This window comes from Lemur catta, chromosome 25 (assembly GCF_020740605.2).
Source record: "Lemur catta isolate mLemCat1 chromosome 25, mLemCat1.pri, whole genome shotgun sequence".
Lineage (NCBI taxonomy): Eukaryota > Metazoa > Chordata > Mammalia > Primates > Lemuridae > Lemur > Lemur catta.
Genome location: NC_059152.1, coordinates 8358535 through 8371534, shown reverse-complemented (window position 1 = coordinate 8371534; position 13000 = coordinate 8358535). Strand labels below are relative to the sequence as shown.

At 44.8% G+C, this 13000-nt stretch overlaps 1 protein-coding gene across 3 annotated transcripts in view; it reads left to right on the top strand.

Annotated features, from left to right (window-relative positions):
- The first annotated feature begins 6844 nt into the window (after positions 1-6844).
- The window catches only part of TARBP1 (TAR (HIV-1) RNA binding protein 1), a 59115-nt gene continuing 52959 nt past the window's right edge, over positions 6845-13000 (top strand). Inside the window, exons 1-3 of one of the 3 annotated variants that reach the window (XM_045536986.1) lie at positions 6845-7803; positions 10611-10708; positions 11831-11900. In XM_045536986.1, the coding sequence (XP_045392942.1) occupies positions 6888-7803; positions 10611-10708; positions 11831-11900 (1084 nt within the window). In that variant the 5' untranslated portion in view covers positions 6845-6887. The remainder of the gene's footprint in view (positions 7804-10610; positions 10709-11830; positions 11901-13000) is intronic. The other 2 variants (XM_045536985.1, XM_045536984.1) reach the window with 2 other exon arrangements.

Here is a 13000-nt window from a genome sequence, read left to right as displayed (position 1 = left end):
AGTATTGCAAGAAAAGCGACTTGGATAGTGGCTATTACTGGTGAGAGTTGATTGGCCCGGTGTGTCCAAGCCTCTGGCTAAGTGGAGCAGGTAAAACCCGATTGGAAGAGCTCTCCATAGAGTTCAAGTGCTTATCAGTGGGCTAGCAAAACAGCTGCTAATGGGTCTCACCTCCTCCTTTATTGCCAATGCAGCCACGAGGGGCCCCTCCAGTGCGCTGACACTGGTGAGAACTCCCCCGGCTTACACCGCTCCCTGCAGTGATGTGCTGCCTGCTATGGAACCACGATTCATCATTTAATAGGAATCCTTGTGTGGCTGAATACGTCGCCATCTCCTCCCTGTGCCAGAGGCAGCAGAGCGAGAGAGTCTGACAGTGGCAGACTGCTCGAGAGTTCTGATTTTTGCCTCCGAAACAGACTGCATGAGCAGGTTAATCCTGCACTCTCTGCCTGCCAGACCCTGATGGATCGGACTCCAGACGAAAGGAGCTAGGCCCATGGACAGAAGGAGACTCAATGGATTATTTTACCCGTACTGGAAAAGGGAAGCCCAGGGGCTTAATGCAGGGGCCCTTTTTGTTTGCAGAAAAGTAAAAAAAAAAAAAAAAGGAAGGGACGGGAGCTAGAAGTGGGAGTTTTTTTTTTTTTTTTTTTAAGTGCTCTTAGATTGTGTTTAAAAGACAAACTGATGGAAAATTTGGTGACTCCAGTCTTTCATGGCATTTTTACTGGAGTCTCAGGGGACACACAGGGGAGCAGTCAGAATGAACGTGCTCCTCCTGAAGATTCACCAAGAGACCAGTGAGATCGTGCCCCTTCCTCCCCTAGTTAGCACAGCGAGTCTCTAAGTAGCACACGATTCTCTTTCTTTCCATCTTCCATCTTGGCAGTCCCAAGCCAAGGTGAGACAACATCTATGTATCATGGAACAATTTTGCTGAATGTTGAGAGGACGGTTCATCCTCAAATATTTAAGTTTTTCCTTCTCTTCCTTCCCCATGTACTGTGAACGCCTACCGTGACAGTAGGGGATGTATGAGGAAGGCCAGCAGTCTGAGGACAACTTGTGGAGCTTTTAAAATAAAATACAGATGCTTGTGCCCCCCACCCAGAGTTTCTGGTTTAATTGTTCTGGGGGAAGGCCTACACATTCAGTACAAACACGTGGTTCCCAGCATTTAAAGATTCCCAGTGATTTGACTTCGTACCAAGTTGAGAACCACTGGATTAGGCCACTGAAAGTGAAGATCTTATTTCCTAGAAAAGCAGAGCTAAAATGTACCTATTCATCAGCTGCTAACGTCAGTCCCTAACAAACTTGACCTTGGTCAGCCACTTGAGTAGGAGTTGACCAAGAGACAACAGGGAAAGTGGACACTGAGGATCAAATTTATGTTGCTTTTCTTTTTGTATCGGTCTAGCCAGGAGAAGCAGGGCTGGGCAGTGGTGAATGTGGCTTTCAAGGCAGAAATGATGGTGACAATCAGTCAGGAAGAGGACCTTAACCCTGGAAAGAGTGAGACACTCAAAACAAACAGAGCTAGCAATACTAAACATAGGCAACTGGGCTGGAGTTCTGTAGCAGGGAGAAATACAGAAACTCAGCAAGGAAAGTTTAAACAAACAGGGGCTTATTTTTCTCCTCTAACAGAAAGTCAAGACATAAATACATGCTAGCATTGGTTAATCAGCTCCAAGGGACCCAGACAGATTCTTTCCTGGTTGTCTTCCCTGCCATTTTTCACGCAGAGTTTGTCATCTCCTGCTTGTTCTCTCTTGGGTTCAGGATGGCTGCCACAGGTCCACAGAACACCCTGTGCCCAGGCAGGAAGAAACAGAGGAGGACTGTGGCAGGACCGTCTTTCTCCTTTTGTCAGAAAGCAAAAGCTTTTCCAGACTGTAAGGACCGCCAGGCAAGCAGGGAACAAGTCTGCCCTGTTGGCTGGCTAAGCGTGAGCCATTGCCCAGGGGTTAACATACTGCCATCCTGAGCAAAACCAGGGTTTGTCAGCAAGGGAGAAGGGAGGATGGCTGTTGCGTTAATAACTAACGGTATCTGCCACAGATCCCCACTGGAAATTTGCGTTTTCTGGACGTTGTCCTTACCACAAACCTATGAGTGATTCTGCTGCAGCAATTTTCTCCATGGAGGGTGGAGGTTCTCTAAGGGCCTTTAGGGGAGACATCACAAGGCAAAAATTTCAGACAGAGCCTATCAAGCAGCTCCCCCCCCCATTTTAGACCCTTAGAGATAAACAGCTGATGATGCTAGCTGAAGTCTTGCTATGTAATTGCTATTTTCTTTCTTTCTGTACTTGTTTTCCACTTTGCAGCTATGAGCACTAAGCTGAAAGGATGGAAAAAGCACACTGCATTGACAATAGCACCATCTTCTGACCAGAGAAACATCAACTCTAAACATATCTTGGTTTTTGGTTATGCAACCACCCGTGTGTTCCAGAACACCAATGCATGAGATATGCATACATTTAAGAAGAACCTTTTCAGTGGATTTTGAGCCCTGTGTAGCTATTTCAGGTCGACATTCTCATCATTCATTGTTTAGTCCTATACCGTGGTGCTCTTGCCTACTGCTTCCCTGGTGATGCTATAAAAGACCGAGTTAAGCGTCTGCAGTGTGTCTTGACAATCGCAGACAGCAAGTTCACGCAAACACTCCTCAAGGAAGGGGACCTTTGAGAGAACGTTTAACTGGATCACTTTCCCTAACTCATGCTCTCTCTTTCCCATTCACTCTCACTCTCCATTACCCTTACTCAGAGGGAAGCAGGATCCATCTTAAGTTGGGAAAGTGAGGAGAGTCACAATTAAGATTCACAGGTGGGTGGGAACAATGACATCTGTAGGTGCACCACCCCAGATCAGAAGGGAATCAGGGACCTCCGTCTTTAGACATCTCGTGGAAAGATTTAAAACATAAGGCGTAGACAACTAACACCCATACACTTAAAGTTTGTTGGAACTAGTGTCATCAGAGCCCAAGAATGATGGTTATTTAGCTGTGGGAGCCAGACGGGGAGGGGGAAGCTCAGGCCAGAAAAGGATTCCTCTGAGACCACTGCCGGACACTCACATCCACGACAACAAAAGCGTGGGCAGTGCTTCTTTCTTTTCTTTTTTAAATTTTTATCTATCTATCTATCTATTTATTTATTTTTGAGGCAGGATCTCACCCTGTTTCCTAGGGTGGAGTACAGCGGCACCACCATAGCTCATTGCAGCCTCAAACGAACTCCTGGGCTCAAGCAATCCTCCTGCTTCAGCCTCCTGAGTGGCTGGGACTACAGGTGTGTGCCACCATGCTGGGCTAAGTTTATTATTTATTTATTTACTTATTCAGTTATTTATTTATAGAGGCAGGGTCTTGCCCTTGATCTCGTGGCCTCAAGCAATCCTCCCGCCTGAGCCTCCCAAATGGCTAGAATTACAGGCATGAGCTACCACGCCCGGCCCCCTCTTTCTTAAAACTGTACATATTTGTCAACTCAGGAAACAGAAGATGTGGCAGACTTTGGGTGTCAAGGGTCCATAAGTTGGAGTAAAGTAGCTAAACTTGACTACTATAAAGAGAGGGAAAACTCTGACACTTGTCCATACCGCTGGCACTTGTTTTTGATGATAAAATAACAGCTAGTCACAACTCTAATTTGTCTATGGATGAAGCAGGAAAACTGCAGGGAGATGGGAAGGAAGAAAACTATTCTAAACCCTATTCACATATCATTTCCATTGCAACTATTTAGCTCAGTGTTCTCACACTGGGTCTCTTCTATCGAAGCAGCCTGCCGTTTCATGTTGAGCCAGGCCACAGGGACTTTAGGTCGCAAATGCTCATGTTTGAAGGGTAATCATGTCACTAGAAATTTTCCAGCTAATCAACTTAGAACACTATAAAATATTGAATTTTTATTTATACAATTTCAAGTACTTATTGAGTAACTATCATGCTTCTGGTACTATGTTTGGTATTTAGGATGCAAAATGAATTAAAGCACAGTCCCAATTCTTTAGGAGCTCATAAGCTGTTGCAGAAACTACATATTCATCCATCCATACAACAATCATTTACTGGGTACCAACTGTGTGCTAGACACTGGGCGTACACAGATTCTATAGGAAGTAAACTGGACATAGCAATTGTGTATTTTTCTTTCTTGACGTTTTGGAGGTAATGTACCAGTAACATAGCAGAGTGCATAGCCTTTGAGCCAGACAGCTCCACTGCTTTTTTACCATGTTTTTTGGTTTGTTTTTTTAGAGACAGGGTCTCACTCTGTCACTGGAGTGTGGAGTGCAGTGGCACACTCATAGCTCACTGTAACCTTGAACCCCTGGGCTCAAGTGATTCTCCTTCCTTAGCCTCCCAAGTAGCTGGGACTACAGGCATGCACCACGATGCCCAGCCAATTTTTAAAATTTCCTGTAGAGATGAGGTCTTGCTGTGTTGCCCAGGCTGGTCTCAAACTCTTGACCTCAAGTGATCGTCCCGCCTCAGCCTCCCCAAGTGCTGGGATTACAAGTGTGAGCCACTGTGTCTGGCATCATGCATTTTTATCAGGGCAAGTTATTAAACCTCTTCCATCTTCAGTTTCCTCATCTGTAAAATGAGAAAAGTAATAGCATTTCCTTTATGAGTTGCTTTGAGGATAAAAATGCAACAATATATAGAGAGATATTATCATGTCTGTTTTTTCATAAGTGTGATGAATAACTGTTAGCCATAATTGTTACCACAATTAAAAGTAAGTTATGACGAGGGGCACTGGGAATGACTTCTTAGAGAGATGCCTTGTAATTTGGGTCTTCATGGATGAGTAGGAGACAGCCGTTCACTCAACAAGCATTTCCTGAGTGTGATATAGTTAGAGGTGCAGGTATTGGCAGTAGTGTAATAACAGCCATAACCCCATACCCCTGCCCCACCCTCAAATTGCTCAGGAGGAGGGGAAAGGGGGAGTGAGGGAAAGGAGAGGGGAGAGAAGTCACCTGCAATGACAATACGGGGCGACAATTGCTGTTAGTGGTATGTCAGGATGTTTGGGGAATTTAGAAGAGGGTCATCTAACTCAGCTAGGGCGTTGGCAGTGGGAGAGAGGTATTAAAAAGTGACTTTCTGGAGAGATGACATTTGAACTGTGTCTTGAAAAGAAAAAACTAGGCAGGTGGAGAAGGGGTAAGGGCTTTCCAGAAGAGGGAAGGGCTTTTGTAAAGATAAAAGTGAGAGCACACAACATGTTTTAGGGACTTCGAAATTAAGGTGTGTATGGGGCTTGTCAGGAGGGTGAGGCTGGAGAAGTAGGCAGGGGCCCCATCATGAGGCATCTTGGGGGGCATGCTACGAAATTCAAACATTATTCTGAGGGCCATGGATAGCTGATGGTTTAATTTTAGGAAGATCATCCTGGGAGCAATATGGAGTACATACTCCATGAGCCAGCTAGGAGTGATTGCAACTGCCTACCAGATGTCTCCGTTTGAGTATCAGTCAGGGCATCATTCTCAGTCTTCACTTTTACAAATCTAAGTGCACCATCCTCATTCCCTCCATCCCTTCCTCTACTATCGTTACTCGCCACCAATGCACTTCTTTCCAGAAATTCCCTATGTAGCGGAATGGCCATCATTCCCAAATTGCCTAAATCAAAAGCCTGGGAGCCAAGAGCCTTCCCACTCTCATCCTTGATCCCCCCCTAGAATCACTCCTCAAATCTATCCATGCAACTTTCCAGATCTCTCTCTTAGTGGCCCCTCCTCTCTGTGTCCCACCAACACCTTACTTTTAGACCTTCTTCATTTTCTTACTAGGACAATACCAATCAGATAACAAATTTAAACCAGATAACTTTAGATTTAAATATCTTTAAATTATATAAAAATAACTTTACGTTTAAATGACTTCAATTTTTATCCTACCCATTGTGTTTATTACATTTCAAGCTCTTTGAAGGTAGGATTGTGTCTTCTCCACTAAGGGACAGATCTTGGTGCTTAGAAGGCAAAGGAAACCAACGTCACTGATTCAGTTTGTCTGGGATTGAGCCAGAAACCAAACCAGCACCGTGGTTTTCTGTTTCCATATTTAGCAGTAGGTGCTGTCAGAAATACAGAAAATAGAGACACACGGGCTATTTTTGAGTTTGCACGTGGGAACACACGCATTGTGTTAGGTTTTGATCCTACAGTCAGCCTGGGCATTCAGCTGTGAGGGCTGGTGGCGTGTTCTCAGCTGTATCCTATCACACTGCTGTGGTAGTCTGCTTCTCACCTCCGGCCTTGCCTCTAAACATGCTTGAGTTTTCATTACGAATTTTTAATGCAGTTGCCCACAATCCATTTTCGACCTACTGTGTCCGTCTCTTTGCGAGTGGTGCCCAGCATAAACCTTTTTGAAAATAAGCTCCCAGGTGACCGATGTGCACCTTCTTTGTGCACTTCTCGTCTATGCTCACAGACAGGCCAATCTCCAACCGGGAATCCATGGAGCTGGTGTAGACACTGCATTAACGTTTAGCAAGAGCATCCTGTCTTCCTACAAATAGTAAGGGGCAGGGGCAGGGGCAGGGGCGGGGCAGACCAGGTAGGTTCCAGGCACAGCTGGTGGGAGGAGCCCACGGCCGGCTGAGGGGACCCAGCAGGCTTGCAGGCCTCCTTCCTGCGGGAGCGCGCCCGCTCAGCAGGTGCACGCGCACGCACGCCCGCCCGACCCGTGCGTCCGCTCAGCAGGTGCACGCGCACGCACGCACGCCCGGCCCGTGCGTCCGCTCAGCAGGTGCACGCGCACGCCTGGCCCGGCCTGTGCGCACGCGCTAGCGCACGCCGGCGCCTGCACGTGGGAGCCGGGAGGCGGCGGGGCGCGCGCGGCAGATGGAGTGGGTGCTGGCGGAAGCGCTGCTCTCGCAGAGCCGCGACCCCCGGCTCCTGCTGGGCGCCCTGTGCTGCGGGGCGGCGTCCGCGGAGCGCGTGGAGACGCTGCGCTTCCTCCTGCAGCGGCTGGAGGACGAGGCGGCGCGCGGCGGCGGCGGGGACGCGGGCGCGCTCCCGGAGGCGGCGCGCGAGGTCGCCGCGGGGTTCCTGGTGCCGCTGCTGCGGGGCCTGCGCGGGCCGGACCCCGCGCTGCCGCCGCGCCTCCGCCGGCGCGTGCTGCGGGCGGCGGGCGCGGCCCTGCGCTCGTGCGCCCGCCTGGCCGGGGGCCCGCAGCTGGCGGCCGCGCTGGCCGAGGAGGCGCTGCGCGACCTGCTGGCCGCGGGCCGCGCGCCGGGCGCCGAGGCGGCCGTGGAGGTGCTGGCGGCCGTCGGGCCCTGCCTGCGGCCCCGCGAGGACGCGGCCCTGCTCGAGCGGCTGGCGCGGGCCGCCGTCGCCCTGGTGCTGGGCGGGGATGGGGAGGAGGCGGGGCCCGCCGAGGACGCGGTGGCGCTGGTGGCCGGGCGGCTGCTGCCCGCGCTGGGCCGGTGCGGCGGGGCGGCGCTGCGGGCCGTGTGGAGGGGACTGGCCGCGCCGGCGGCCCCCTCGGCGCCGGGCCGCGTCGGGCTGGAGCTGCTGGTTGTGAGCGCCCTGGCGGAGAAGCTGCTGCCCGAGCCCGGCGCGCACCGCGGCCCCCGCGCGCACGAGGCGGGCCCCGACGCCCGGCGCTGCCGGCGCTTCTGGAGGACGGTGCAGGCGGGCCTGGGCCGGGCCGAGGACGCCCTGACGCGCAAGCGAGCCCGCTACCTGCTGCAGAGGGCGGTGGAGGTGTCGGCGGAGCTGGGGGCCGACTGCACCTGCGGCCCCCCGGAAGGAAACGGTACTTGCCTCTTTGCTCCCCGGCCCAGACCTGCGTGGCTCCCTGGGAGGGGAGCCCTCCTGCTCCCCGAAAACCGGGTCGTCTCTGCGATCCGCACAGAATTTGGTTGGTCCCAGGTGACAACCCGCCCCCCCCATCCTGAAAACCTTGGGAATCTCCTCTCGAGGGTATTTTCCCAAGTGACACAAATCACTGCTTTTGGGAACAGTCTGACCCTAGCAGGGTAGAATACAGCCCCCGTGAAACAATTTAGGAAAGTGATTGAGCCCGTGCAGGATGGTACAGACCCAAATTTGCACTGTATCGTGGTGGTAGATCCCTTCTAATGGGAAGGGTTGATGGCCACCAAATTGAAAGAAAAATTATCTGCACTGATCAATGAATTGAGTCTTGAGTATTAGGATTAGGCATCCATCATAAAAGCCTTCGCATTCTTTTGAAATTTCCTTTGGTAATTCTCTTAGGAGCAAGATTTACTAATGAGTCAGTTTTTTTTTTTTTTTTTTTTAAACATTTTGAGCTGTGCTTTCTACTACTTTGTTGCGGAACAAGCGTAGATGAAATAGAGCTTCCTTTCAATTTGGTATGTTACTGTTGATTATTTTGACTTGTCATCTTAAATTCACTCTTGAACTCCAGAAGTCCAAAATAGATTAACTCGAATATTGTCTCAATAGATAGAATATTTCTGTTTTTTCAACTGTAACTGGTTATGCATTTATTATAGGTAAAAGGTTTTTGTTTGGCTGAAGTTGTGAGATTAGATTTTCACATAATTTTAACATTAGATAGTACATATTTGAATAGTCCTCAAATGGGTGATCCTTCCATGAGAGTTTTCACTGGAAAACATTAAATCACCGGAGTTAAATACTCATTTATTTTAATGAGTCAGTCATTCTTCAGTTTTAGGGTTAAGCATTAGTCTTCACATACTTGCCCTCATTTTCTCCATTTCAGAAAGCAAGCACTGTTAACCTCTTTTAACTGACTATTTTGGTATTTAACAGTATGTCTTAATGTATCTTAGTTATATTATAAAATTCCTTGTCACAGTTAAAAGTTGGGTTAAATGGGCATGTTTAACATTTATAAAATTATGCCACTGTAAATGTTCACAGATGATCTGTGTAGTAAACTATGATTATTTTTCCTTTACCTGAAGTTTTTGCTTATGATTATTATTTGGTTCTGCTTGTACTAATCACTAATTCAGCCCTAAATTCTTAGTCAGAATCAGATCACCAGGTGTTTTACAAGTTTTCCTGAAGAAATTTCTCCTAGAATCTCTTTACATGTTCACATGTGGCTCATGTCACCCAATGCCTGGTGCACAGCTGATTTTTAGATCTCTCCTTACCCATCATCCTGGGGATTCCCTTCACTTAAGTTCTGTTACGGATCTCTTGTTTTTCTGTAGTTCATGTCTTTTTGGCTTTACTCGTATCAGTGTAGTGCATTCTCCAGTAGTTTCCTGAGATAGAATTTTTTAAGATCTTGCATGTCTAATAATTCCATCAAAGGATCCCTTATGTCTGACATGTTTTTATTTCTTTTGTTTTCCATTTGATTTCTGGTGCTTTCTTGGGGTTTCTTGTTTTTGCTCTCAAATTCTTAATCCTCATGAGATATTTTTTGTTCTTGAAATGTCCCCTTCTTTATCTTGTCCTTACAACAGCACTATCCTATCTCCCTTAAGATATTAGTGAAAGTTTGTTTTGGTTTTTTTTAAGTTTTCTTCCCCTTGCATAATTTTGTTTTCATCGGTTTCCTTTTTTTTCCCCATGTATTTGTTTTGTCTTGATCTTTAGTAGAGGTTTCCCTAGATGTCAAATGATCCTTGAATACCCGTTTATTTTTAAGAATAAGTTATCAAAATTGGGCTGAAAGCACCTACCATGTGAGTGGAGCTTGTCGACTGTGACCTTCACTGGAAGGTGATCTGGCCAGGTCATTTCTTTGGGAACTCTCTGATGTAAGTATTTTCAGGTGTCTCCTTGAGTTGGCCGTATTCTGCAGAGGACGCCGTCCGGCTTTCTGCTGCCTAGGGAAGGCCTGGCCAGCGTTCTGAGACCTAAGGGGGCAGGCAGAGGGGGGTCTCAGCACCCACCATGCACACATGTTCACTGAATCCCCGTTTTCAGTAGGGTTGATCTCAGCTAGGTCTTATGCCTCCCAGTTCAGAGACCCACTGTTTACCTTCTCCAGAGAATCAGCTACAGTCTTTTTTTCTGTTCAGGACAGAGGAAAGGGGACCTGGGGATGTGACTTTCTTAAACACACTGTGCACAAATCCTCTTTAGTTTAGCCTCACTTTTCACCTCCACGTACAGAAGTAACTTTTGCTGCCACTTCCTTTGGTTTGGGGCAATTTTGCAGTGTAAATCAAGTTGTTTTTTGGTTTTTCCCTATGTTAATTTAAAATTCCCTTATCTTGAGTCAGCTTGGTTTTCATCTGATTTCCAAATTCTAGATTTTATTGCTGTTGTCTGCTCTCCTGTTTGCTCCATTCTTCTGGGTTTTCATCTTTGAAAAATCCTTGACTGCTATAGTGAGATGCTTAGGGAGAGAAAGTAGGGTTTATATGTGCAAATCTGTCATTTTTACCCAGAACTCTGAAACAGTAATCTTAATTAAAAAACAAAGCTCCTTTGGAGATTCCCGCACCTCCGAACTAGGCTTTGATCCTCCATTATTAGAGGATACAACATCTGGTAATAGTGGCATTATTTTAACAAGTGTTATCATTAAGAAACTTACAAAATTTGCAAAAGGAAGAACTAATTTTCTTTTTTCAACCTTACTAGGCCCAAGTCTGTTTTGGTGGTCTGAGAAGAAAAAAGATGAGCTTCTAAAATTTTGGGAAAATTATATTTTAATTATGGAAACTCTAGAAGGAAATCAGGTAAGTGTTTTTCTACTTTAGCAAATCCTACAAGAGATCATAATTTTTTCTTATTTTCAAACATTCATTAAAAACAATGCAAAAAGACCAACTTGGATCTAGCAGGTGATGATAGAATCCACATGTACTTTGTTTTCTGATGTAAATGCAATTTAAAATAGAATGTAAATTATTTCAGGAAATTAATACTTTCAAGGGACTTAAATTATCATTCAAAAAATTTAGTTATATCTGATCTTCCCTTGACATTCTGAGACTTTAATGTCTATCAGAATCACCAGGATGGCTTATTGTAAGTTATAAATTGCTGGGCCCTGTCCTCAGGCTTTCTGATTGAGTAGGTCTGGGCTGGGGCCTGAGAATTTGAACTTTGTACAAGTTTCCAGGTGATGCTTCTGCTGCTGTTCTGGGGACCACTAAGGGCCCAGCCACCTGGAGTCATAGTAAGGTGTCAGTCCAAATGTGCACCACACATTGTCTGTGGACTGAAATAAAGAATTACTCATACATGCTAAATATATATAGATGTATGAGGAATAAAGGAAAAGCATTTCTAAATTCAAGTAAACTTTTATGGTTTTCTTTAATCAATAGATCCGTAAGACCCCCATTATTTATTTAGAAACTTAGACTTACATATGTTTTGAAGGCTATATAAATTAAACTCTAGGAAAGGTGTTAGCAACATAGTCTAAGTGGTATGATAAACATTGCATGCTGAGCTGACTCTACTTCTAAATGTGTGAGCTTGAGCCACGTGAGTGACTAGAGAAACTATTTCAGTATTTTTTTCCTTTTTGTAATATGTTGGTATTATCAGTCCTGCCCTATTTCCCAGGACAGTTGAGAACTGCATGATAAAATTTATGATAATCAGTATATGTAAATGTAAACATTACTGTATCTATATTCTAGGTTATATTCATTAGCTTTACCGTACTCAGTCTTACATAATTGAATCACAGTATGTTTTAAAAACTGGAAAATTCAGACTTCTGCGTATTTTTTAAATGGAAGTAAAAACAGAAGCAGAACGGCTACTGTTACATAAATGGATGACAATTCCCTTAAGTTCTTAAAGGTACATTTTCATTTCATATGATTTTTTGCTCTTATTTTTAGATACATGTCATAAAGCCAGTCTTACCAAAGCTGAACAATCTGTTTGAATATGCAGTGTCAGAGGAAAATGGTAATGATTACTATTATTTTGATTTTTATAACACTTACAGTTTTTCCTGATTTTTATGACTAATACTTGTTCGTTGTAGAGAATGTGGAAAAACTGTAAAAGTATACAGAAGCTAATGAATCATCTTGTAATGTTGCCACCAGGAGATAACAGCTGTTAACATTCCAGATATACACCTTCTGGATCGTGTTGTTCAGAATGTTTATTTCACTTAGCATAATACCTGTTCCTACTTACCCATATTCTTAAATAATCTTTAAGAGCGTAATTTTAAATGGCTGCTGAATTTTCCATAATGTAGACATATGGTTAATTTTTAGGCTTTTGATTATGGAAAATTTCAAACATTTACAGAAGGGTGTATATGATGAACCTTTTGGTTTTTTTTCTTTTTTTTTTTTTCTTTTCTTTATTTCCCTTCAACACAAGGTAGGGAAGTATGAGGAACCTATTCACCCACTTCAGCAACAATCCAGTCATGGCCAGCCCTGTTTATTGTATCAGATGTAGCCTTTCCTACTCCACGCCAAATGATTTTGAAGCCAACCCTAGATATCGTATCATTTTATCTGTACATACTACAGTATATATCCTTAAAAGATAAAGACTCTTTGGTAATATTGTAATGATGTATTCTTTTTTTAATAGTAGCTCTTTGCTATCAATATACATTTTAACTCCTTTTCATTCTTATTCTCTTAATAAGTCTTTTCCAATGTTTGTTAGAGTTACTTTTCTTGGGATTTCGGTTTTCTTGTGTCTTGGACTTCTTAGGAATTGAAAATTTCAAGATATAATTTTAAATATAGTTTATAAGCTGTTAATCACTGCTGTAGTGTGGGAGCTTTTTAGGAGAAATAAAATGAAGCTAGAGCTTCCTAAAATTATTTTATGACATTAAGTTTCAATCAATGAAATAGCGAAATGGAGGCCAGTAGTGTTTTTTATTCTTATGATTGATAAAATACTACATTATTGTGTTTACACATGAGAATTAACCTAGGTAAATGGGTTTTAGTGTCTACTCTAGATAATTACAACTTTAATAGTTTGACCCCTTAGGAATTGAGCTTTATTCAGCTGATTGCTCTAGTTGTTTT